The 27,680-nt window shown below is 45.1% G+C and overlaps 1 protein-coding gene across 1 annotated transcript; it reads left to right on the forward strand.

Moving 5' to 3' along the window:
- Window positions 1-158: 158 nt before the first annotated feature.
- On the forward strand, window positions 159-27,680 carry GATM (glycine amidinotransferase). Its single transcript, XM_061595637.1, has 9 exons — window positions 159-335; window positions 8,212-8,436; window positions 14,360-14,555; window positions 15,358-15,548; window positions 17,833-17,970; window positions 19,666-19,830; window positions 22,850-22,913; window positions 23,031-23,147; window positions 25,136-27,680. Exons 1-9 carry the CDS (start codon window positions 267-269, stop codon window positions 25,246-25,248), a joined length of 1,278 nt encoding a protein of 425 aa, XP_061451621.1. The 5' UTR covers window positions 159-266; the 3' UTR covers window positions 25,249-27,680.

Below are 27,680 nucleotides of genomic sequence, written 5' to 3' on the forward strand. Positions count from 1 at the left end.
AAGGCAATGGAGGTGCCTTGGCCCGACGCCGCTTGCTAATTTGGGGCTCTAGTCCCCGCCTCCTTCTCCTTGCGCTCCTCCGGTGCCCGTCGCTTTCGGCCAGCCAATCGGGAGGCGGCAGTGGTTGCGCGGGAGGCTCATATAAAGGGGCGCGGCCGCCTCTCGCCTCTCGCTTTTCTCTGCTGCTGCTGCGGACTGGGAGCGGGTGTGCCCGCAGGGGGATTTGAACGGATCATTCCTGTTGCGTGCTCCGGCGAGAACGAGGGATGCTGCGTGTGCGGTGCTTGCGAGGAGGGAGCCGGGGGGCCGAAGCCGTGCATTACATCGGGTCTAGGGTAGGTACGAAGACCGCCCCCCGCTCCCCCAGTGGGACGGGGCGCGCGATGTGAGCAAAGACGGTGGACCGAGGATCGAGGCCACGCACGTTTTTTTGGGTGCGTGCGTGCAATTTTAAAGTTTTAGTTTTAAAATAAACCCGACCACACCACACTTTGCGCCTTTGTAAAGTGGAATCTGGCAAAAAGTCAGAATCTGATGTTTTTTATTTTAAAGGAAATGCTTTTATGTGTGTGGTTTTTAAAGGAAATATGCAACCATTTACATATCTCATCTTCTATAGCATTCTGTAATTCGGAAAAAAGTTCAAATTAAAATGTTGCTCCGAAATGTTGCAACTAAATCCAAATTAGATTGAAACTGGCACCTCTTCCACTGCCCAAATTGCTTCAGTTGCTAATATATTCATTTCTGTGGCCCCTTTTAGGGTAGGAAATATTTAACATTTATTTATGCATAAATGGAGGGGGAAAAAGGGCTTGTAAAAATTGTCTGAATTCCTCCTCGAGCTGAGGACCCCGCCCACATTACGCTGACTTAAACCAAGAGGGTCTCTGCTACCCTGCTCAGATTGACATTTTGGGCAATAATAATTGCCAGCGTCAAAGTGTCATGGCAATTTCACATTCTGTGGAGTTGTGTGCATGTCTGGATGGTGTGTGCAAGACAGTGAGGAAAAAAAGAGGGCTCACAGGCGAGTTCTTCTATGATGGCTGATGGGCGTGCGGGCAGGTACGAAATCATGCCGTTATTTCATTGTGCAGATATACATGTCAAGATGGAAAAGGTTTGTAAGTAAAAACAAAAAGATTAAAATTGTTTTTATAGGCGGAAGAGAGTGAACCTTATACCCCTTTAGTTATATGCTTCCTGGCTGAATCTGGTGGATAGGAGAATGAATGAGTGACTCCAGGATGAAAGTGTGACCATGTGATATATCCAAATACACAGATTTGTGATAAGAGTGCTTCTATTAATGGGCATGGGGGAGGGGGAAATGTGTATTGATGAACTGGTTGGGGGGATCTTATTTTTCTATTGCTGGTTTATTAGGCTTCTAACACAGTTACAGCAAAATAAGCCTTTTAAATAGAGACCTTATCCCAGTCTGCATCTGTGTTGGGATTGCTTTTAAAGATGCTTTTTAAAAAAGATGTTTTTAAAGAAGTTATGTTTTAATATGTCTTTAAAAATGTTTTGTTTTAATATATTTAAAAGTCTGTTTTTAAGATGTTTTAGGGTTTTTGTTTGCTGCCCTGGGCTCCTACTGGGAGGAAGGGCGGGATATAAATGTAATAAACAAGTAAATAAATAAATAAAATGAACCTCATGCATGGTATTTATTAACCAAAACAATATAATATTGGTATTATCCATCCTTCCCAGGTTAGTGTCTGAGGGCAAGACCTGAATAGCTATTCTGTCATTTACTACTTAAACAAATGGGGTTGTTGACCTTTGAGAACAAGCCTTAATTTCAGCAGAGAGGAAAAAAAAGGGGGAGGGAATCTGTCTTGATTGAAATCAGAAAGAGGGAGGGTGTGGCACAGAGTGCTGAAAAAAGCCAGCCTGAAAGTATGTAATAGAAAGATTCCCTTACTCTTGGAAGGGCCATACGTCCGTGGTAGAGCAGAAGGTCCCAAGCTCAATCCTTGGCATCTCCAGACAGGGGTGGGAAATAATACTGCCTGAAAAACCTGGAGAGCCCCTCCCAGTCAGTGTAGACAATACTGAGCTAGATGGGCCCAATGTTCCGGTTTAGTATACGGCAGCTTTCTGTGCTCCTATCTTGAATGCTTTGGACATAGTTGGTGTTGTTTAAAATCTTTTACAATAAATAAAATGATGGTTGGTGTAATAAATAAAACTATGGTTGGTGTAATTTTGTAACTCTGATTTGGCCATAAATGCCAACAAGGTGATGGGAACACACAATCTCTGTGTATTTTTGTGTTCTGTATATTGTGGGTGAGTGAATTGTGTTCCAGTTGAATGGAGGTGCTGCCTGTCAACAGGATATATACCTGAAGCCCTAGGAGATGCAACGTAGTATCACGGATGGAGTGTCTCAAAGCATTCCTTCTACCCCACCAGATAATAAAGTTAGCCCCCGGCACCTTGGCTAACAGAGAGAGCTTCCAGGTCTGATAAGATGCCAAAGTCCAAGGCACACTGTTTTTTCTCAGATTGATACACAGCCAGGAGAGAATCTTCCCTCCCCTGCACAAAACTGTCAATGGCTGCTAGTCCTCAAGATGGCTACATATGCCCTCCAGTATTGGAGGCAGTATGCCTCTGAATACCACTGGCTGGGTGTTGTGGCGCTCCTGTCATGCGGGTGGGCTTTCCACAGACCTAGCAAGCTGCCTTGTAGAGAATCAGACCGCTGGTCCATCTTGTTTGCACCAGCATGCAGCAGCTGTCCAGGATTTCAGACCCAACCCTTCCTGGAGGTGGTGAGGATTGAACCTGGGACCCTTCTGCATGCAAGGCAGATGCTCTGCCTTTGAGCTACAGCCCTGTGAGAACAGCATGCGGCACTGGAGAGTCTTTTGGGCTGCTCTGGCAGAGCTTTCCTTAAGTCCATTAAGCTACCATAACAGTCAGCAAATCAACCACGTTTGGAAGTTTGTTTTTGTACGAGACCTTTTTTTGTGGCCAGGGAGAGGCTGGCAGGAGGATTCTGCCCATTCACATCCAAGCAGATATACTGTTTTCCCCATGAGAACTGGTTTGCCCCTTACACGGAAAGACTCCCGTAGGTGCTGCTGATGTCTTTGGGTCAGGATCTGATTTGGCGGGTGGCCTTGAGCTAACCCTAAGAATCGCATTGGGCTCTGCCAAGATTCCCATTTGCATCTTCTGATGCTCCTTGTGTGCGAAGGGTCATTTCCCCCCCTCTCTCCCCCCTCCCCCACCTCCTCCCTTTTGCTGAGCCAGCAGGCCTGCATACCCCTCCCATATTGGGTCGGGAATGTTGATCATTAACAGTCTGCAACAGGATAGGGCATATTTGCTCATTCCCCAGCCCTGCTGTCTAGCCTTTCCAAACAGCTGGTGTGGAACAACTGCAGCTCCCTTCTGTTAAGGGGCTTGGAATGCTGTAGCTTTGCATAGTGGGGGGGATGGCCTTAAAGCTTGATCCAGTCATGCCAGAGCGTTTGGACTTCAGCCAGCCGTAGCCCTGCTGTGGTTGTGTGCTGCGTGGGAGGCAAACTCCCCTGGTTCAGAGCAGTGCTTTCCACTGTGCATGCAGCGTCGTGGAGAGCTGCTCCTGATCTTTATATCCTCCATCAGGGCAGTGGAAGCTTGTCCATTGGGGCTAGTGGAGCATTCCCTTCTTACCTACAACCAGCCCTAGGGGTGGCCCTGCCTGTCAGCTTCCTCCTGCTTAGTCTCAGCAATGCCTTTGTAGAGCTCAGCAATGAGGAGAATGGAGACAAACTAGCATGAGTTGGCTCTGCCTGTCATTGGCTCTCCACGTACAGTCAGGCTCCCTGTCTTCTGCCCCACCGGTCCCAGTGGGCGTCAGCTGCCACTGTATCAGGGGTGGGAACCTCAGGCCCAGGGGCCAAATGTGGCCCTTGGGCCTCTGTCTGGCCTTCAGGGCTTTCCCCAGCCACCCCCTTCTCCCCAGGCCATGCTTTGCACCCTGCTTGAATGATTTTGCCTAGCTGGAATGAGTCCTGGTGTTCTGATAACGCTGCTTGCTTGCCCAGACAGAGGTGCGTGTGTGTAGAAATTAGCCTACAGTACAAAAGTAAAGTTTACATTCATTGCTCTGCTCACGTTTGCCTCTGGCTCTGCCCACCACTGGGACGTGGCCCTCAAAAGGTTGTCCAGAAGGTGATATGGCCCTTGGGCTAAAGAAAGGTTCCCTACCCCTGTCCTACATGCACAGAGAGGGCTGAAGCAGCCTCTTTAAGTGGCAGAGGCTGGGTACCATTGAAGAGGAGCAGCATGAGACTGATTCATGGGCCACGTGAATCCGCAAATTGTTCCAAGGCCCAATCCACGGGAAGTTCGCCATGGCTTTGAAGGGAGATGCAGAGCAGCAGCAGAGCGCTTGGGTGCAATGTCAGTAGAGCTTGCGCTGGAGAATTTCCTCGGAGATCATGATCCGTCTTCATTGGAAGGATGGGTGGGGCCTAGCTCAGTGGAAGAGCATCTGCTCTGCATGCAGAAGGCCTCTGGTTCAGTCCCCGCTGTCGCCTGATGGGGCTGGGAATGCTCCCTGCTTGAAACCCCGGAGAGCTGCTGCTAGCCAGTGTAGACAGTACTGACCTAGATGGACCAGTGGTCTGACTTGGAAATGCAGGAGGCGGCCTTAGAGCACTTTCCTATGCCGTTTTGGATTTCCTCCCCCCCCCCCGCTTGTTGCGGTGGCAGAGAGGAGGAGTCCCGTGGGCAATATTTCAAATATCTAAAAAAGAAAGTTGCAAGTTCAGTAGCAATTGCAACGATATTTTTCCAAGTGAGGGCATAGGTATCGAGGGAGGCCTCTCATAAGGGGTTAAAACCGGGCCACTGCACGGCTAAGCCTTGCTGAGCAATTTACTTTACCTTTTCTCTCTCACACTAATGTTTTTTCTCCGCTTGTCTTTAAAAAAAAATAAAAAAATTAACGGGAAATATTTTAAGAGTTGGTGGAGACTTGGCATTTGTAAGGCTCTTTCCATTGTGAAGCACATTGTGCCATGTTCTGGCCAAGTATGTTGACAGTAGGGGTTTTTGTTGACTTCTCTCGGTGCTAAAATTGATAGTGCTGCTGTCTAGTTCATGATGTTCAGCCGTTGGCCCTGATCCACAGAATGCTTTCTGGTGATTTAAGGCAGAGCTGGCACAGCTTATTCCTCCACCCCCTCCTACCAATGCCTTGAGTTTACTCTCTCCATCCATCTGCAAATAGCCCTTCACATCCAGCAGATTGGAGCGAGCTTTTCATTTGCTGCCAGCTGTGTGGGATTTTGCATGCAACAAAGCCCCTCCTGTTGAGTTACTGAGAGGGGTTTAGGGGCCTCAGAGCAAACACAGACAGGGGTGTAGTTGTCCTGTGTCTTGGGGGTGTGTGTGTCTTAGGCCCCTTTCTTAGGATCAGGGTCTTTATGTCTCCAGCGTCCTACGAGCCTACCAGCATGAAATGGGAGAGTGTTAGCCACTAAGAAGAGCCTTCTAACATGCTTCTTTCCTGCTGATTGGAGCCAATCAGAGTGAAAGGAGGGGAGTCAGTCACTGAGAAGACTCTTCTCGGTAGCTAACATGCTCCTTTTTCATGCTCATTGGCTCCATGGAACAAATGTTATGGTGTGGTAAGGTATTAACAAGGATTTCATTCTCAACCCAGCAGAAAAAAAAAGAAGGGAGGGGAGAGGGCGTGGCTGTGACTATCATGAAGGGACCCTGCACTTCTGAATTTGCTACTACACTACCGAACGCGGATCAGGTCGTCTTCTTTCCACTCACGAGATCTCCCCACCACCACCATTTTGCTCGCACCAAAGTAACCACTGGCAGTGTATTTTCTGCCTACTGTATTTCACTAACTTTAGGGACCCTGGATTGGATGTAATGCACTCCAAATCTGGATTAGGAATGGGGGAGAAGTTTGATTCAGTTCACATTTAAGGCTGAATCTATCAAATTCGCACTTCCTGAAACAACATGAGAACTAAAACACAGCCATCCTTTGAGATTCGCACTTATCCAAATTTGGTGATGCAGTTCTCCAACTAAACAGGGTTTATAAAAATGCAGATGTTAGGGGAAAGTGTGCATAAAAATGAATATAAGAGGCATTATATTAGGGGAAATTGCTTGGAAAATATGTGTACAACAGTCAAAATTGCATACAAAAATGTGTGTGTGAGAAGTTCACACGAAAATACTGAGGATTTTTTTTTAAAGAAAAATTTGCAAATTGCTGCAGAAGTGTGGAGAACTGAATTTAAGATTGGGAAAATGAGGAACAGAGAAAACCGAAATGGACAGATCCTTCCATTCTTAGCCTGGAGTTGAGTGCAACTAATTATGCTCCTAGGCTAGCTCTGACTGACTATCATGGATTGTGTGGATAGGCTTCTTGCCCCCTTTCTCCCCCTCGCAAGTCATCTAGGGTGACTCCTTTAGCATCACCCCCCCCCCCCAAAAAGACAGATTTCCGTAATCATTTGCTGGTGCTAATTTATATGTGTGGATGCAAATTTATAAATTGACAAAATGGAAATGGACTGCCTTCAAGTCGATCCTGACTTATGGCGACCCTATGAATAGGGTTTTCATGGTAAGCGGTATTCAGAGGGGGTTTCCCATTGCCTCCCTCCAAGGCTAGTCCTCCCCAGCTGGCTAGGGCCTGCTCAGCTTGCCACAGCTGCACAAGCCAGCCCCTTCCTTGCCCGCAACTGCCAGCTGGGGGCAACCGGGCTCCTTGGGACTCTGCATCTTGCCCACGGCTGCACAAGCCCGCCCCTTCCTTGCCCACAACTGCCAGCTGGGGGGCAACCGGGCTCCTTGGGACTCTGCAGCTGGCCCACAGCTGCACAGATAGCAGGCCATGTAACCCCTGAGCCACTCCCTGTGGGGGTGATCTTCAGCTGGCCCTTGACACCCAGGAGACACGAGCGGGGATTTGAACTCACAGACTCTGGACTCCCGGCCAGGCTCTCCTTGCCACTGTGCTTCAATAGAAACCCATCTCACCATGGTAGGGAAGACTATGCCCAGGAGACCTGTGTGCCTGCTCAGTCTGCTGCCCGAGTGCTGCTACCTGTTGATGTTCATGGCCCCTGCTTTGCCTTCTTAGGGTTCTTTAGCTTTAAATGGACAGCTCTTCAGATAGAGGACTCCTTCCAGTAAAGGACTGTCTTTTCTAAAGTAAGCCACGTGGGCTCCTTAGTCTGACCATTCCTGATCTCTTATACACCTGGGTGCGGTGTCAATCTTGGCTCCTGTATTAGAGGTTCATTCAAGAGCGGTGCCCAGCTTTTATAAAATCCTGAGCTGAACTGCAACTATTTTTTAAAAAAATTGCATTTATATCCTGCCTTCCTTCCATCATGGAACTGCTGGGGAACAGACGGTTGTCAGGACGTCACACATCCGTGTATGTGTGTGTATATAGTCTGTTTGTGTTAATACTATAGCTGCGTTCAGGTGTTTTCCAGAATATGCAATAAGTGAAACCAAGCATGAGGCCAGGAGTGTGCACACAAGCCTTGCCTGCAAGATTCCTAGGCAAGCAGGCTCCTCTTTGTGTGATTAGTGTGAAGGTCTGAAGGCTGTTTTTAAGTGCATTTGATTGAACACACTTAGAAACCTTCCTGCCAGGGGGAATCCTTTATTTGCAAATCATGCAAGATCTGAAGAGCAGCCTGCATATCTGGGGACATTGGAGGTGGGTCTGGCATATGTGCCTCTGTCCCCCACCCTCCGTCCCCAGTTTTTCTTATTGTGCAGTCAGGCAAATGCCTGAGCATGGCTTATAACTTGTGAGTTCCTTCTTGCAGAAAAGAAGCTGAAATTTTGCACATTGCTGATGCAAACAGATTGCACACGTGAGGAGTTAATTCGTAATAAATAATTCATGAATCTGTGCCAGGCAGATGAAACCCTAAAATATACTTTTTTAAAAAAGATATCTTGCCTTTCAAATACTAAGGGCATAGTAAAAGGGAACCCTTCTCATCTAGAAGAGAACTGGTGTCTTGGCTTTTGTGACGATGGAACTTTGGATGTGTGTGTCTGCTGCCAAGATAATGAGGACCAGGCCCTTGGCTCCTCACTTAGCAGAATGATGGTTCCTTAAGAGTTTAAGGAACTGGTTAATAATTAAGTTAACAAAGTGCACCTTCCCCTCTTCTTTTTGTTTTTTAATTAAAGCTTGGAAGAGCCTTCACAGGATGGGTGCAGCGAACTTTCCAGAGCACCCAGGCGGCTGCAGCCTCCCAGACCACCTGTGCTATTGCTGATGACAATAACAAGGCCCCTGAAGCTGTTCCCGAAGATTGCCCCGTCTGCTCATACAATGAATGGGACCCACTTGAGGAAGTCATTGTGGGGAGAGCCGAAAATGCCTGTGTTCCTCCTTTTTCTGTTGAGGTCAAGGTAACTAGTTCTTGTCTACATTGTTGCTTGTTGTTGTTATGTGCCTTCAAATCGATTACGACTTATGGTGACCCTATGAATCAGCGACCTCCAAGAGCATCTGTCATGAACCACCCTGTTCAGACCTTGTAAGTTCAGGTCTCCGGCTTTCTTTATGCAGTCAATCCAACTCTTGTTTGATCTTCCTCTTTTTCTACTCCCTTCTGTTTTCCCCAGCATTATTGTCTTTTCTACTGAATTATATCTTCTCATGATGTGTCCAAAGTATGATAACCTCAGTTTCATCATTTTAGCTTCTAGTGACAGTTCTGGGTTAATTTGTTCTAACACCCAATTATTGGTCTTTTTTTGCAGTCCATGGTATCTGCAAAGCTTTTCTCCAACACCACATTTCAAATGAGTTGATTTTTCTCTTACCTGGTTTTTTCACTGTCCAACTTTCACATCCACACGTAGAGATTGGGATTACCATGGTCTGAATGATCCTGACCTTAGTGTTCAGTGATATATCTTTGCATTTGAGGACCTTTTCCAGTTCTCTCATAGCTGCCAGTCCTAGCCGCCTTCTGATTTCTGGACTATTGTCTCCATTTTGGTTAATGACTGTGCCAAGGTATTGATAATTCTTGACAAGTTCAATGTCCTCATTGTCAACTTTAAAGTTACACAAATCTTCTGTTGTCATTACTTTAGTCTTCTAGACGTTCACCTGTAGTCCTGCTATTGTGCTTTCCTCTTTAACGTTCATCAGCATTCATTTCAAATCATTACTGTTTTCTGCTACGAGTATGGTATTGTCTGCATATCTTAAATTATTGATATTTCTCCCTCCAATTTTCACACCTCCTTCATCTTGGTCCAATCCCACTTTCAGCTTTATATGTGCTTTTGTAGCTTTCTACTTCCCCAAACTCTGAGGAAGTTTTGGAGGAGGAGGAGGAGACTTTTACAATGTCTGTTTCCTTATGAGTAGTGAATAGCATGTGTGTGTGTGTTTCTGTCTGGGTGCCTGCCTGCTTACCTCCTGCTCAGCTTATAAATAGTTGAGCAGGGAATAGCAAGCAGGCACCCAGGCAGCGCTAGTCTTCAAAAGCAGCACCAGTTTTTCCTTCTCAGATTTGGCAGCTGCAAAACCCAGGCAGCCCTCCCTTTAAAATGATCTCCGTGCATCAAACAGACCGGGGCTGGAAGGTATAGCTGGTAGCCACCAGTCACCACATTGAAATGACTGGGACAAGTTAGTCAACTCATAACTAAGCAAAGTCCCATTGATTTCAGTGGGAACTCAGTCTGGATCCAACCGTGTGCTCAGGAACTTTGTGGGGGTTATTTGTTTTTAAGTTGGGGATGACCAACTTACATCTGCATGGTGTGGTGGTGGGGCGGTGGGGCCTGGAAATTTATTTTATGACACAAAGTGGTCAGTCTCTATAATAATCAGTAGCATTCAGTAGTATGAGCAGCCTTTGCAGCCTGGAGTCCTCCAGATGCTTTGGACTGCAACTCCATCAGCCCCAGCCAGTGCTGGCTGGGGCTGATAGGAGTTGCAGTCCAAAGCATCTGGAGGATGCCAGGTTGGTGTAAAAGCTTCATACTTACAGAATGTCAGGCCTAACATTATATGCAAATGCACATATTTACATAATGCATCGTGTTGCATGCACATTTCCAAAGAGGACGAGAGTATTAAAGTGTTGCAATCTCTTTCACAGTAACTTGAGGGAAACTTCTTTTGCGTCACAGTGGGGGGACTGCAGTGAAACTTCGTAGGATTGCCGGTAGTCAAAGAAAATTGCCTTGAGTGACAGATCTGGCACTCGGGTTGCTAGCTGGCCACCCTATATTTATTGTATTATCTCATATTTCTGCACTTATATCTATGGCTTATTTATATAGCAACCCTAAACACACTTGTTAAGGAGGAAACCCTACTGAACCCATTGGGAATTACCATTGGGTAAATATTTATCCAATTGCGTTGTTTGCCTAGAGTTATTTTTCCAAATCTTATTTGGCATTTGCATGCTGTCAGACTAATCCAGCTGAAAATAGCACTATTGCCTGCAGGTAGAGAAGTATGCACTGATAATACTTGAGTGGTTTGATAGTTGCATCAGTGTGTAGGGGAAAAAACCACAGGTTTGCAAGCGAAGCAATAAACCTAAGGGATGTGGCTTTTTCATAGATCGGTTTTCTACGGATTTCCAACATTTACAATGGAAACAGATGCCCCAAAATATTTGCATTGGATCACAGAACTCAAACTGTACAGCTGCATTTTTTGTTCAGGATGCAGTGTTAGTCAAGGGCAAAGCAGAAGGATGGTTCTGCATTTTAGGAAAGCTGGTAGAAGAGAAGCCCTGTGCGATGTTTGCACGGCTGTGTGTGTTTAGCAAGTTGGTTCAGTAGGTTGTTAATGGCAGATCAGTTCTTAACATTATTGGTCAAATACATAAAATGTCCAGATTGGGGGAGATGTCACTAACATGCATTTTAATTGTACACAATGTAGTATGCATTTGATAGTGGTAGTAATAATAATGGCATTTATATAGGCACTTGAGCACATCTAAATGGTGTATAATGCCAAAATACCCTGGGACCTTCTGCATGTGCTCTGCCTCTTAGCTATGGTCTGTCCCCTCACAAATTTAAACTGTAAGCTCCATAGGGGCAGAGTTCTTATTTTTTAAAATCACCATACTCTGTAAAATGCCATGTGCATTGAGAGCACTATATAAATAACAAAACAATGTTTCCAAGCAGATCTCTGCACCTGGATAGGCTACAAAGAATTCTTCACTTTTTAAATTCTTGGTGTGGCTGTCAATAAAAGCCCACAGCCACAGGCTTCTGAAATGTAACCTAGGGAAGGTTATGTCCCTGTTTCCCAACTCCTGCGACATAAAGAGAAGAAATGGAATTGAGAGGGTTGCAAACTGTCGTGGTTTTTTTAGTGCATTTTTTTTAAAGTGCATTTATAACAGCCTGAAACGAGTGGTTCAAGATGTAGCATGTGAATTGCTGAGCTGGCAGTTCCTGAAGGTCATGCTTATGTTACAGTTTCATTCCAGGCCGTTTCTGAGTCTCCAGGACTGAGTCCTGCCGGCTGAACGTCTTGGACTGCGTACTTTACGTTTGGCTACAACTGCTACTGCAGCAATTTGTCTTCTGGCTTTTTAAGCCCTTCTTAACATTTCCCTGCTGAAACTTAAATACAGTCACAGATGTTCACTGTTGGCTGAGCTCACTATTCTGCTGATCTTTTTTTAACATCCAGTTTTGCGTGTGTGTGTTTAGAAAAGCCACATTTATTCATTGACATGCTTAAGACCTTAATACGTGGCATGCGCGTATATAATGAACTGCATCTGTGCAAAGCCTGTTTGTGTTCCGTAGAAGGTGGCTGCACACTCATTCCACTACTACCTTATGGGTTTTTTGGAATGTACATAAAAGGAAGACTATAGATGTTATTACCTTAGTGCTTTTTTCCCTTCTGGGGATGTTTGTTTATTTAAGTCATTTTTTACCCTGTCATTTAGCTAAAGAAAAGGAGGGAAAAACAAGCTCAAACACAAGTTCTTAGTTTTATTTTATTTATCTATTCATTTAGAAAAGTCTTTCTGTACATCTGTAGCATAAAAACATAAAACATTATTTTAAAATATTATGTTTGTTAAAAGACAAACATACTAATAATCATTAAAGTGACTGGCTAATCAAAAATAAACATTAATCAGCCCCAAAGGCCTGTCAGGTTTCAAGAGATGCCTGAGAGTAAAAAGTGGAGATGCCTGGTGAATCTCTGCTGGAAGAGCGTTTCACAGCATAGGGCCAGTGACACTAAATGCCCAACTTTTAGCTGAGGCCATCAGAGCCTCTAACACAGGGGACAACTAACAGTGCTTCTCAAGATTATCTCAATCATTGGGCTGGGATGTAAGAGCTCAGGTGGTCTTTAAGGTATCCTGGGCCCAAGTTGTTCAGGGACTTGTATATCAACACAAGAACCTTGAACCTGGCCCAGTAAATCTTTATTTATTTATTTAATTTATTATCTGATTTATATCCGCCCTTCCTCCCAGCAGGAACCCAGGGCGGTAAACTAAAAACACGTTAAAACATCATAAAAACAGACTTTAAAATACATTAAAACAAAACATCTTTAAAAACATTTTTTTAAAAAGCTTTCAAGACAAAAAAAAAGTTAAAAACATATTGTTTAAAGGAAAAAAAGGGTTAAAATATATTAAAAAGCAATTCCAACACAGATGCAGACTGGGATAAGGTCTCAACTTAAAGGCTTGTTGAAAGAGGAAGGTCTTCAATAGGCACCAAAAAGATAACAGAGCCTAATTAGCCTGCCTAATATTTACGGGGAGGGAATTCCACAGAGTAGGTGCCGCCACACTAAAGGTCCGTTTCCTATGTTGTGCGGAAGAGAGCTCCTGATAAGATGGTATCTGCAGGAGTCCTTCACCTGCAGAGTGCAGTGATCGACTGGGTATATAAGGGATAAGACGGTCTTTCAATTTACAGCTGATGTCAGTGGCAGTTGTAGCTGTCATGCCCTTGCTAAAGAGTAGTCGAGCCCCAGAAGCACTCTTTCTCTCCACTCCATCTCTGATCAGATCCAGGAGCAGAGCTGGTGACAATGTCTAGGCCAGGAGGACACAGCACAGACTTACCTCAGACAGGTGACTTGATGGCAGTCAGTCAGTGCACCTGATCCCTACAAGTCATAACATGCTTTGAACGGATTATGTTCCCATTTGTCTTTTGCCTGCATGCAGGCCTGAAGGTGGCCTATGGATTCCTCTACAGCTGTTGGGGTCCCAGTGCTGTGGCATGAACCACTGCTGGTACCTGCCTTGAGCGCTCTGAGTGGCAGGTTGCAAGCCGCCATTTAACTTTCCCACTGTGCCCCTGATGCAGCGCTGCTCTGGAGCACTGTGGGAAATCTAAAGGGAGGGTTACTCCCCAGCGCTGATCAGTTGACTGCTGCTGCTCACTTGGGTCCCCCTGATGTAGAACATTAGAAGAGTCTGTTGGATGAGGCCAGTAGCCCATCTGGTCCAGCATCTTGTTCTCACAGTGGCCAACCAGCTGCCCATAGGAAGCCTACAAGCAGGACCTGAGTGCAAGAGTACTCTCACCTCATGTGGTTTCCAGCAACTGGTATTTGGAAGCATACTGCCTATGACTATGGAAACAGAGCACAGCCATCATGGCTAGTAGCCATGGATAGCCGTATGGTCTGTGAATATGTCTAATCTTCTTTTAAAGCCATCCAAGTTGGTGGTCATCACTGCCTCTTCTGGGAGTGACCTCCATAACTCTGCACTGTGTGAAGAAGGACTTCCTTTTGTCTGTCTTGAATCTTCCAACATTCAGCTTCATTGAATATCCAGGAGTTCCAGTGTTATAAGAGAGGGGGATCTCCAGCAGGATACCTTGCCAGGGACCCCCTCATGTGGATATAGAGTGGCATGATGTCTACCCAAGGCTGTTCATTGTTATACTACCTTTCTTGTAATGACTTCAGGGCAGCTTACATGGCCCCTTTTATCCTTGCAACAACCCTGTGAAGTAGGGTCAGTTGAGAAAGAGAGAAGCTGATCCAAGGTTACCCAGTAAACTTTCTGGACTAATGGGGATTTGAACCCAGGTCTTTCTAATCTAAGTCCAGCACTCTAACCACTGTGCCAAACTGTCTCTCCTGCATACCCTTTCAATCTTCTCAGGGGACTTTCTCCTGGCTGCTGTGATGTCATGTAATGCATTCAAATATACAGGACCTATGAAACTGATGCAGTGTTATTTAGCTGTGAGTGTATGCATATGAAGTAATTCTTTGCCACGTGAACAATCTACTTTGTTCATGTCTTGCCTTGTTCTGCTTATTCTTACTGATCACCAGGCCAACACCTATGAGAAGTACTGGGGTTTTTATCAGAAGTATGGAGGCCAGAGCTTCCCTGAGGATCATGTAAAGAAAGCTATTGCCGAAATTGAAGAGATGTGCAATATTCTGAAGATGGAAGGAGTGATTGTGAAGAGGCCAGAGCCACTTGATTGGTCGACCAAATATAAAACTCCTGACTTTGAATCTACTGGTAATTGCTCAATGGCTTGGAACGTGTGAATTTAGGCCACATTTCACACCATACAATTAAAGTACCACTTTAAGCAGTCTTGGTTTCCCCCAAAGAATCCTGGGAACTGTAGTTCGTTAAGAGTGCTAAGAGTTTTTAGTAGACCCGTATTCCCCTCACAGAACTACAATTATCAGAGTGCTTTAACAGTCAATCCCTCTTCTCAAGGAACTGTGGAAATTGTAGCTCTGTGGGGGGAATAGGGGTCTCCTAACAACTCTCAGCACCCTTTACAAGCTACAGTTCCCAGAATTCTTTGGGGGAAGCCATGATGGCTTAAAGTGGAATGATACTACTTTAAATGTATAGTGCACCTGTGGCCTTATGTGTGTTTGTGTCCTCATTATTTTTATAAAGCATTATTTATTGATTGATGAGACTTGCATCCTTTTTTAAAAAAAACAAACAAACGTAAGTCCTCGTGACATCCATAAACTACAACAGTTTCATTAAGCAACTTTACATTTTCTGTCTACAATAGGGGCTCCCAAGCTGGTCCACAAACTTCAGGTGGTCTGCAGTGTGTGCCTGCAAATTTATGCTTGAAGATGGGAGATGGTATATCCATCGTAGGAAATATTCATATTGAATTCCGATTGTGTTTTTAACTGCTAAAACAGGCAGAAAAATGGTGTGATCTGTGAGGACTCCTGACAATTTTCTGATGACCTGTGGGGAAAATGTTTGGGAACCACCGGCCTATAGTTTAATCAGGTCTTCACATTGTTGCAATAAACGGTACAATCCCTTGTTCTTTTGGTAGGGATGTACGCAGCCATGCCAAGAGACATTTTGCTGGTAATTGGGAATGAAATCATCGAAGCTCCTATGGCCTGGCGTGCCCGTTTCTTTGAATACAGAGCCTACCGGCCCATAATTAAAGACTACTTTCGCCGTGGGGCCAAATGGACAACTGCACCAAAGCCCACCATGGCCGATGAACTGTATGACCAGGTATTATTTTCCTTTGGGCTTTCAAACAACCAGCTACGGCAGGGATGTGCCCTCCAGATGTTGTTGGACTACAGCTCCCATCATCCTTGGCCACTGACCATGCTGGCTAGAACTGATATCACAGCTCATCTGAACTGATGGCCTTTCCTTCTAGACCCATCAGCCCTGGAAAGCCTTAAGCATATCTGAGTTCAGAAATGGCACTGTTGTGGCACAGTTATGAGCAGTGGGAACATTCCTAGTGAGGGGCTGAAACCTATGTTGGCCAATTCTCTGGGTTTTTCCAATGGCCAGTCACAGCAGCACCAATGGACAGCCCCTGCCTTGCACCAGTGTGTGGCATCCTCAGGCAGCTGCTGAGACTCCGGCAGGACTCATTGCTGTGCTGATACATGCCTAGAGTGGGACATGCCAGGCAACTGGCTCTGACAGCCGCCTGCCATCTTAATTTCCCACAATACCCCAGAGCGATGATACATCAAGGACACTGGGGAGAAATGAAATGGTGCTCACTTCCTAAGTGACTCGTGTTATGCGTGCGCAGAATAATTCAGCTTTCTGAGCTGCGTGTGTCAGAGTGTGTATTTACCGAAGAAGCAGGCTTTTACTCTGTGTTTATATCACTGGGACTTAAGACTTAGTAAAATAAGAAAAGCTACTTTATTCATAGAAATACATAGTAGATCGGAAAGGCATACCTAGTTCCAACTAAGTTGGAGACACAATGCTCAGACTGGAGTATTGCCCTCATGTTTCAGAAGAGAGAACAAAGACAAAGATGTCTCCTCTCTCCTCGGACAGTCGAAGAAGAGGTAAACAGGAAGGAGGGTCAGAAGTGAGGTCGGTTTCCCTGAGAATATTAGTTTACAATGGAAGGAAGTTAAGTAGAGAAGAGCACAGGTAAAGGTAGGCAAGCCTAGCCAGTTGGAGGACCCTAACTCTATCTTCCTTCGGCAATGCAAAAAGAACCCAAACAGGAGTGGGGCTCTTGCCCCACTTCCAACAACTCAGGGCTTACAGCAGTGATGTTGCCTCTCACAGCCAGGTCAGCCCAGGGCCCACTGTTATAGAGGAAGACCTACAACCCGAAGGGTAGGCTGTCTCTGAACCTCAGGTGTTCCAGGCACAAAATAAATAACTGGTTTGGCACAAAACCCCCCCCCCCACTTATTCCTGTGTTGGTCCATTTTATTAAAACTATTTATATATAAAAAACCCAAAACTGTTCTGTAACATTGCAAAGTACTGAGGCTTTTGACGTTTTTTGTCACATTGGATGCTGTGTGAAATAAATGAAGGTGAGGCCAGTCAGGAGAGCACTCCTAATTTGCAGTTCTTAGCAATCCTAAAATGCAATGGAAAAGCTGTTTGGCAGATGCCAGGTGAAATCCTATGTGCATTTCCCTAGGATTTGGCCCTATTTAAACACAGCAGGATTTTCTTCTGAATGCACAGGATTGGACTGTTAGATAAACAGTGGGGGATCTTCACCCCTGGACCTCTTTAGGCCTCTAAGGCCATTTTGTCCGTCACCCCCACCTGTCCTACACATGATGTCACATATGATGTCAGGTGTGGGGTAGATAAAAAACCTGGCTGAGTTGAAGGGAGATTTGAAAGCACCTTTGCAAAGCCCTATGCAAACTGCTGGGCAAGATAGCATTTTGAAAGGGGCTTCTGAAGACCCCTGCAGGCAAAAAAGGTCATTTGACATCATTGTGATGTCAGGCTTAGCCCACCTGTCCAATTTGACATGCAAGAGGTGGTGGAGAGAATGATGTGGCCTGTAGGCCAGATCACATTCCTTGGCCCTAAATTAGACCACACATCATGCAAAAAAAAAAGATCTGGGGTTGCACAACTAGGCATTGTGGGAGTGCAAGTGCAATGGCTGCCCTGACCTCTCCCTTTGAAGACAGGAAGGCTGTTAGTTATTTAGATTTGGCACAGTGCTAAAGGAGGAAGGGTTGTGTCCCTGGCTTGCAATCTGAATCGCCCATCTTCTCTGCAAGGTAGAAAACTGATGTTCCCATTTTACAGAGTGGGGAAGCCAAGGTTTATGTGTATCAGTTTTTCTTACAGTTTTTCATAGTGGGGAGGGAGGTATTCAAACCCAGATCTCTTGAACCTCAAGGGGCAATGCTCTTTGTAAGGGTAACAGGACAAAAGATCTCTCTCCCCCTTTGTGTCCTTCAGCCTCATTTCAGGAACTATTAAAACCATATCTTCCTCACCCAGTAGGTCACATGGTCTCTGTGTATATGTGCTCTCTGTCTTAAACCAGGATTACCCCATCCGCACAGTGGAAGACAGGCACAAGCTGGCTGCACAGGGTAAATTTGTCACAACTGAATTTGAGCCTTGCTTTGATGCTGCTGACTTCATAAGAGCTGGGAGAGACATCTTTGTGCAAAGAAGCCAGGTAAACAGATTGACTCCCTCACCTCCAGCTTGTCCTGAGTCTTACCCACAAGTAAGGAGAACGATCTCCCTGCTGAAATGCAGGAGGCCCCATCAGTATTGGCATTCCGCCGGCTCCTGAAGACACACCTGTTGAGACGAGAATTCCCTGATCTCCTGCTTTGATTGTTTCACTGTTGGAATTGTTATGCTGTTTCAATGGGCTTGTTTATTATACATTTTAATTATGGATGTTTGTTCATTCATTATTTGATTTATATCCTGCCCTTCCTCCCAGCAGGATCCCAGAGCCCATGTTTTAATGTAGTTGTTTTACTGTGTATTTTCATGACCGTAGCTACATTTTTATAACTGGTCTTATTCTAATTATTTTATTGACTTTTATTTGCTTGTGAACCATATTGGTATTTCTTCTTGAAATGAAAGGTGGTATATAAATTCTAGCAATAATAACCACAAGCCGGTTACATTATTTTTAATATTATGTTTTAATATAATTTAGTTTTTATCCAGTCTTTCCTTCAAGGAGCTTGGGATGGTGTACATAGTTGTACCCTCATAGCAACCCTATGAGGTAGGTTAGGCTGAAAGATGGTGATTGCACAAGGTATTTAAACCCAGGACCTAATCTAGACACTCTAAGCTAGATACGGGGAATCTGTGACTTTCTAGGTCTTGTTGGATTCCCAGCTCCAATATTTATTTATTTATTTGCAAACATTTCTGTGCTACCAACATTTAAAAATATAACGGCGATGAACAGCATAATATCAACAATAAGATTACATCCATAAAACAAGAACAAAATACATCACGTGTCTGGTCATCTTTCATCTTAACACCTCAGTCTAGTTGGATCACCCCTCAGGGAAAGCGTGGAGGAACAGATGAAGTTTGAAGCAGTTGCCTAAAAATACCAATACTGTAGGTGCCTGCCTGAGGTTCATTGGGAGCACATTTGACAGGGGCAGGTGCCACCACACTAAAAGCCCTGTTCTTAGTGGACATACGATGAACCTCAGGAGTAATCTAGGGCTATTAAGAGTGTCTCTCTCACATGAGACCCAAGCCTGCTCTGTGTGTCTTGCATCAGCCGTATTCCTTTGCTGTAGAAGTCTAGTTAGCAGTGAAGAGTAGCTCACTGCCTTGGTTCCCCGGTGTGCTTTTCTTTTTCTTTTTTCTGCACATGGATTCATAGAAAAGGCTGTGGGATTTTCGCAGCAAAATCCCACTGATTGTGATATCCAAAATATAAAAACCTTAAAAGCGCATACAGAGGAGTCATGTCATACATGCATGTAACTTGCGCAAATTCAGCTATACGCTTGGCAATTTTTTTTCAATAGGGCAGGCAATTCCTCTCGCCGTTCCACTCAATGAGCGTATGCCCCAGAGAGAGAGAGAGTGAGATGGGAGACGTGAATCTGCTGTTCCTCAGTCGGTCTCTGTTCCCACATGTCTCTCATAGCGGGCACATCTCACCACGCTGAGTGTGATTCTAATGTTTAAAGATATGTATTTTTCTCACTGTACTTTAAGGGCAATTTAAGGGATTTTCAAGGGTAATTTTGGCTATACACGATCTTCTTAGGCACTGACTTTAGAAGCTAACCCCTGCATAAGATGTGACTCCACAGGTTTTCTTTGTTACAGATGTTTATTGCAAAACAGCTAAGCCTCTAAACCTTGCTCTCAGGTTACTAACTACTTGGGTATTGAGTGGATGCGAAGACACCTTGCATCAGAATACAGAGTGCATACCATCTCTTTCAAAGACCCCAACCCCATGCACATCGATGCCACGTTCAATATCGTTGGGCCGGGCCTCGTGCTTTCTAACCCAGATCGCCCATGTAATGAGGTAAGGAATTTTACAAACAAGGATAAGAACACAAAAGAAAAGCCTGCTGGATCAGGCCAAGGGTCCATCTAGTCCAGCATCGTGTTCTCACAGTGGCCAACCAGATGCTCCAATGGGAAGCCCACAAGCCAGGACCTGAATGCAACAGTGCGTGCCTCACTTGCAATTCCCAACAACTGGTATCCAAAGGCGTACCATCCTGGACAGTGGAGGCAAAGCATAGCCGTTGTGGCTAGTCGCCATTGACAGCCTTAACCTCTTTAAGCTTGTCTAACCCCCTTTCAAAGCCATCCAAGTTGGTGGCTATCGCTCCACAGATTAACTATGCTCTGTGTGAAGGAGTATCTCTTTTTTGTCTGTCCTGAATCTGCCAATGTTCAGCTTCATGACCGCGAGTTCTAGTATTATGAGAGAGGAGGGGGAAAATGATCTGTCCACTCCCTCCACACCTTGCATAATATTATAGTATATTAGGTAGGAAGCATACCTTCAGGAAAAGCATGTGGTACACAGTTATACTGAGGTTATCATACTTTGGACACATAATGAGAAGACCTAATTCACTAGAAAAGACCATAATGCTGGGGAAAACAGAAGGGAGTAGAAAAAGAGGAAGGCCAAACAAGAGATGGATTGATTCCATAAAGGAAGCCACAGACCTGAACTTGCAAGATCTGAACAAGGGTGGTTCATGACAGATGCTCTTGGAGGTCACTGATTCATAGGGTTGTTATAAGTCAAAATTGACTTGAAGGCACATAACAACAGAGTTATGAACTGTGTGCATGAAGGCCTGGACTCATTGGTATCCCAGCCTCATCTCTACTCACCTTCCCAGTCACTCAGGGAGGAGCGGTGCTGCTCCTGCATTCTAGTGTTCTGGCAAATGCATGCAAAGGCATTATGGGCATCATCTTAACAAAATGGCACCATGAAATAACTTTAAGCATCAAAGATTACGGCAGGGGTGGAGGACCTCCAAGCCTGGGGGCTTCCAGGCCTCCCTAGCTGACCCTTTGGACTGTACCCAGGCAACATCCGTCATTGGCCTTGCTTCACACCCGGCTGGAATTTGCTTGGCTGGAATGTGTCCCTGAATGCTGATAATGCCTCTTGATTGCCTGGATGGAGGATAGAGAGGAGTGTGTGCATATATGTAGAAATTAGCTGGAAGTACAAAGGTAAAATTAGCATTTCTTCCTCTGCCTACTTTTGTCTCTGGCCTCACCCTCCAGTGGCATGTGGCCCCCAGAAGGTTGCCCAGAGGAGAATGTGGCCCTCGAGGTGAAAAAGGTTGCCCATCCCTGGGCTGTAAATATTTTCCAGCTGTTCCACCTTGCTCTCCTTGATTTCAAGGGTACCTCTAGGCCTCCTTGCCACATAATTTCTGATACAATCCTCCAGAGACTGTATTGCTACTGGATGCAAGAAGGAGCTTCCATCCATGCTTCTCTACCTTAAAAACATTCCTGCATGTGGAAAGCCAACAAGGCCAGAATTGTCCTTCCTGAGGTGCTAGCTATCCATGTGCAGGGAGTTTGATGTGGGAGAGCATTCAAACATTGGATTCACCCATCTGCCTTCTTAAAGTGGTAGAGGCCTAGAAGTACTGTTGTAAGAACATAAGAGCCCTGCTGCATCAGACCAAAGGCTGATCTGGTCCAACCTGTCCTCACAGTGGCCAACCAGATGCCTAAGAGAGTCCCACATGCCCTTTCTGAATGTTTTGGGGGGGCAAGTCACTAGATTTCTCTTAAGCAATTGTTAACAAAGCAAAACATGATTTAAGCTCTTGTTTTTCCAGATGCACTTACACAATTGGAGAACCTTGTGCAAAGGTTGTCCTTCTTGTGAAAGCTGAATTGGCTCTCCCTTGGACTGCTTACTTGTTTTTACTCTGGCCGACAGGATGACTGTGGTAGACTGTTGCAATGAGCAGAGCTCTGCCTGTTGCTCTTGTCATGCCATTTATCTAGACGAGAGGGACAGTGTTGCAGAGAAGCGGCATGTTGTCCATTTTTGGTCCCTAGTCCAGTGGCGCTGGAGTCATTTGGTGGGAAGGAGAATGCTGGTCTACATGGACCTTTGGTTTGATCCAGGAGGTCTCTTGATCTTCCTCTGCAGTGGGCAGCCACAGGAGAATGTGGGGTGTTTTTTAGAGCACACTCTAGGAACATAGAAAGCTGCCTTACACTGAGTCACACCGTTGGTCCATCTAGTTCAGCCCTACCTGGAGATGGTGGGGATTGAACTTGGGACCTTTTGCATGCAAGGACAAGATGGTAACAATGAGGCCCAGCTCCGCTTCATATGAAGAGAATAATGCGGTCTAGAACATGCCCCAAATCTTCTGCACTGTGTAGTGTTCCATGGTCAATAAGTGGATCTGGAAAGTATTCCTTGAATGTGGCATGTTGGGGCAACCACTGAAAATGCCACTGAATATCAATTGTGAAGTACAAGATACTGATAATACCATTGTAGGTCAGCTGTGGAATACAAAGTATTGAGCCTAGATCTCATCAGGTGTTAAATGCAGACAGCAAATATTTTAAGTATATTTGAGCAATTGGAGAAGAATGTTGAGCACCAGAATTTGGAAAGGAGAACTCCAAGGTTATCTATCTGCCAGCACAAAACCTTTAGCTCCAAATTAAAAAAGAGAATGATAGGTGTCTTTTGCCGATGCCGATACAGATAGTGCCCTCCTGTGACAAACTAAGCAATGCAACTTCTGCAAAAAATTTTTTTTAAAAGAAAACAGAATACTGAACTTTGTTGCAAGTAAAGAGCTTGGGGGTTGCATTTTAACATGCATGCATTTTAAAATGAAGACGGCAATGGTGATCATGATCAGGACTGTAGGAGGCATTGGGGGGATTTAACCCTTTCTTCCCCTGGTGTGATCCTGAAGACAAACTCTCATCTGAAGCTGCTATTTGCATTGAGAGGAAATCACCCACTGGCTGGACTTTAAAAACATCCAATTTGAATCTTTCTGTCTCTCTGTATGTTTTAGATTGATCTCTTCAGGAAGGCAGGCTGGACAGTCGTTCATCCTCCGTTGCCCCTTATCCCCGATGGTATGTTTAATGTACTCTCCATTTTGAAAACAAGCCTTGCGAAGCAGAAGCCCAAACTTCATTGCCCCAATAGGCAGCCATGACTGCTAAGTGTTTTCCATTTGTATTTCCATCTAGACCACCCACTATGGATGTCCTCCAAATGGCTCTCCATGAATGTCCTGATGCTGGATGAAAAACGTGTGATGGTGGATGCCAATGAAATGTCAATCCACAAGCTGTTTGAAAGTCTAGGTGGGTCAAATTTAGTGTACAAGCAAAGGTTAAAGGAGCAGTTAATTTGTCAGGGCCACAACCAGCAGAAATGAGGGAGAAATTTGATGGTTTGCATTTAAAAGTGAGCCTACCTAATTCACACTTTCTGAAAGAATAGAACATTGAAATGCAGCCCTCCTTCGAAATCTGCACTGCTCTGAATTTTGCAATGCGGTTCTCTAGCCAAGTAATTTGCACAAAAATGTATACAGTAGGGCCCCGCTTTTCGGCAGCCTGCTTTTCGGCATTCTGCTAATATGGCGGTTTTCAATTAGAGTAAAGCCCCACTCATACGGCACTTGTTCCGCTTTTACGGCGTTTTTTGGCATGACGTGCTCAGCAGCTGAGCGTCTGACACCATTTTATTGACGGCGTTCCGCTTTTCGGCGCTTTTCGCTTTTCGACGGGGGTCTGGAACATGACCCGCTGTATGAGTGGGGCCCTACTGTATATTTAAGTGTGCATGGGAATGCTTATTAATGAAAAATAACCTATGAAAATGCATCGTAATCGGGGAAACTGCTTTGCAAAATGTGTAGATAAGGCAGAACTACATTCAAATATGCATATTAGGAGAAATTAGCACAACAATGCTGATGAATTTTGATGAGGACTTTTTAAAAAATGCAACCTCGTGGATTTCACACCACAAAAGACAGGGTGGGTCCTTAAAATGTACATCCCAAGTACATGATGCTAGCTGTATGGCATGCGGGCGTGTCTTGGCCGAAATGGCTTACAGGCCAAATGGGGAGATGTGGTGGGCTTAATTAAGCGAGCAGCCAGAGGTTTCCCCACTGCTGGTCTGTGCTCAACCCTCTAGCCATGAAACCACGCCATGCTGTACGTGGACTGGACCATACTGAGCTGCCTGATACTGAGCCAGACCATTGGTCCATCTAGCTCAGTGTTGTCTACACTGACTGGCAGTTGCTCTCCAGGGTTTCAGGTAGGGCAGTGGTTCCCAACCTGCGGGCCGGGACCCCCAGGGGGGCCAGAAAGTAATCCAGAGGGGGCCGTGAACAGTAAAGAAATGAATTATTTATTAATTTTTTAAAAAAGTCTTCACTCCTTCTACACTGTCTGCTTTCCAGTGCCGCTGCAGATGACACCTTCCCCTTGCTCCAAACGAGAGGGGAGGCCTTTTGCTGAAGTGCCAGAGCGTCTTTCAGGCGCACTAAGGGCAGGCATCTGCCTATAAAATACATGGCAGATGCCAAAGGAGGCTGAGGGTGGGGCTACCAGGAAGAAGAGGGGATTACTATCACTGATTCCCGTCTCCTTGCACTGCCGCTACTGGCAATGCCCTTACTTAGAATGAGAGGAGAGGGCTTCTTGTGAAGCAAAAAGAAGCAAGCCTGCAAAGAAAGGCTGCTTTCAGCCAGCCTGCCTCCCTGGGGGGAGGGGGTCACAAAATTTTTCAGCTTATAAAGGGGGTCCCGTGCTCATAAAGGTTGGGAACCACTGAGGTAGGGGTCTCTCCCAGCCGATGGAGACTGGTCCATTAGGGCAAACAGAGCACTGCCCCATTGAGCTCAGCCTGTCTTCAGCCAGCCCCCACCAGCCTATCTCCCTACTTACAACCAATCTAGGGAGTGGCTCTGCTTGCCATCTTCCTCCTCATCCTTAGTGTTGCCCCTTGCAGAACTCAGCGGGATGGGGACAAAACCAGAATTTGTTGGCTCTGCCCATCATTGGCTCTGGTTCCACCCACTGCTGAGCACCCTGACTTCTGCCCCACCAGTCCCAACAGGCACCAGCTATCATTGCTCCCAGTCCAACTGGAGATGCCAGGGATTGAACCTGCGACCTTCTGCAGGCAAAGCCAATGCTCTGCCACTGAGCCACGGCCCTTCCCCAAAGGAGCTAGCGGTGGTACCAGACAGACACGTACTGTTCCTCGTAATCCTTTTGAATGTGCGAACAAACTTTCTCAATCAACTAGCATCATTTTTTTCACCTTGTAGGCATTTCGACAGTCAAAGTGAACATCCGCCATGCCAATTCCTTGGGAGGAGGCTTCCATTGCTGGACCTGCGACATCCGCCGACGCGGAACCCTCAAATCTTACTTTGATTAGGCGGGGTGCAATTTCACACAGCCACCCGCGGTTTGGTTTGCATGAACTAGGTGTAGGTGTTTGACGAGGAGGAGGTTGGTCTCATCTTTCTGCTTAAAAAAGAGAGTGTGGATGCATGAGCTGTAGTGCTTGGAACAGCACCCCGTCCTCTTTCCCCCTGTGATGGAGGCGCCATGAGCAGTTTGTCCTAACATGGCTCTTTCACACATTATGGGGAGGACAAGCCACAGAACATAGTCAACAGGGCGCTATGGCAAATTGCTGCTCCCTGGTCAGTGCACCTGTATGAGGCACGTTGCCATTCATGCAATTGGATCCTGTGCATATTTACTCAGAAGTAAGCTCCACCATGTTTGATGTGGTTCACTTTCAGATGAGTGTGCATAGCGCTGCAGCCTTAAATCAAACCATTCACTTGATTTAAAATTGCTCATTTTTTTGGCAAGCACCTTCATTTTTGAAATGATTCTGTTGCTCTTAGTTGGATCCAACTACTCTCATTGCACCTGGATCCCCTTAAAATCAACGGGGAAAAAGTGAGTTGTGACTGAAGTCCTGATGGGTTGTATTTAACTGACTTTTACTGAGAGCAGACCAGTAGTGGTTGATAGCTCCACGTCAGTGGGGTAATGGAATCCACTTTGGGTTTTAATCCCAACCTTCAAGGATCCGTCTAAGGTGCTTCAGCACCTTGGACAGCTCCTTGAAAGTTCAGACTAAAACTCGGAGCAGATTCTGTTGCCCCACTGACATTGTGCCACTAGCCACCACTGAAGTAGACCCATTGAAATTAATGGCCATGACTAACTTGGGTCCATTAGTCTTGATGGGTCTACTCTGAGTAAAAGTTAGCTGAATTGATTTCAACAGGATGTCTGTGCAACTGACTCAGTCTAAATGCAGCCCGTTCTGTATAGGTTCTGCAGCCTTAAAGACTATTAGGCTGTGCCCTTAAACAGCACAATGTGTGAAGTGACCCTTAACCCAACTAGGCCAAAGTTGCAACTCCTCATCAGCAGTGCAGGTTTTCTGGCTGGCTTTTTGAAAGACATCCTTTTACATGTGAAGCTCCTTCTTACCTTCACTTCCAGGATATATAAACTGATAATGCTACTTGGACTCCTAGAGGTCAATTGGTGACACTACATCTACCTCTGTTTAAAAATTCTATCAAAAAGGCAGCTAGAAATGTTAGACCTGAGTTTTAACATTGATATTTCCAGTTTCTTTTCTATTTTTGTGTTTGTGTATACACCACACTTCTTAAAACTCAAGATGATAGACTTAAATACACAGATCTTATATAAACCCATGTTTCTGATTTTATGTGTAATGCTATTTAGATTAGATCAACTTGTTTTGTGTTTTGCAAAAAAAAAAGGTTTTAAGCCCTATGCAGATGTGGTTATAACTGTTCTGAGTTTATACATCATGGAGGAATTAATTTATGCCCTCCGCAGAACATCTGTCCCACTTCTAAACCTGTTTGACAGCCACACATTGGAAGACGAAAGCTTATGTGCATAGAATCCATCACACATAGGCTCAGGATCCTTAAGGATTTCATTCAGTGTGCATTTTTAATTCATGGTTCCTGGATTAATACACAGATTGGACCAAGGCTGTATTTTGGTTTCCTCGTGTCTCTGAATTTTGCAATATACTTCCATCTATAGCCCATCTAGTCAAGCATCCTGTTCTCACAATGGCTAAGCAAAGTTTGCTTCTCTCCGAACAAACCACAGCAGGAAGACAGAATGGTCATCTGCAGGACAGCATAGCCTGCATTTCTGTGATGTGTGAACCGGGCCAATGCATGGCCAAATGCATGCTAAAATAGTGTGCATTAAAAAAAAAGATCCAGGAAATGGGATGGAACAAAGTTGTGAATGGGCATGTGCAAAAGTGACAAACCACATATAACTGATTGATCCGTCCGTCCTCAATCTAGGCACAATCCTTGACCTTTGGCATTGGAGGTGGTGGTTAGAACGGAAATTCATGGGTTGGCTCCTTATTACAGTGTGCGGCCATCAAATTGGCCTGGAGATAGGGCATGAGCCTGGTCTCTCCCCCTGCTCCTTCCTACACAGTCACATCTACATGATGCTTTCTAAAGCTTTTGACTATAGCTGTAGTTTGGGAAGTAGTTCAATTTCAGTGTATCTTCCCATACTGAATGTTTTTTTAAACATTTTTTATATATAGATTCGCTTTTGTTTTTAAAAAAGAGAAGGTTCCACATGTGCCAACACATTTTGTTTTTTGAACTTGTTTACATCAACTAAGGGTTTTTATTATTGTTAATAATCCTTAGCAGAAAGGCAAATCTTGGAAATTTTTAATACCCACCAGTGCTGTAAATTACTTTTTTAATACTGATTTCCTCAACTTGTATTTTTATGCTAATAAAACACGTTTGCATTTGCGAA

The sequence above is a fragment of the Rhineura floridana genome, chromosome 14 (assembly GCF_030035675.1).
Source record: "Rhineura floridana isolate rRhiFlo1 chromosome 14, rRhiFlo1.hap2, whole genome shotgun sequence".
Lineage (NCBI taxonomy): Eukaryota > Metazoa > Chordata > Lepidosauria > Squamata > Rhineuridae > Rhineura > Rhineura floridana.

What these genes read in the sequence shown, in the direction of transcription:
- GATM (XM_061595637.1), top strand. Translation starts at nt 267, where the DNA reads ATGCTGCGTGTGCGGTGCTTGCGAGGAGGGAGCCGGGGGGCCGAAGCC. An exon ending in CTTTTTCTGTTGAGGTCAAG is followed by an intron (nt 8,437 to 14,359) that starts GTAACTAGTTCT and finishes ACTGATCACCAG; the next exon opens with GCCAACACCTATGAGAAGTA. An exon ending in TCCTGACTTTGAATCTACTG is followed by an intron (nt 14,556 to 15,357) that starts GTAATTGCTCAA and finishes TTCTTTTGGTAG; the next exon opens with GGATGTACGCAGCCATGCCA.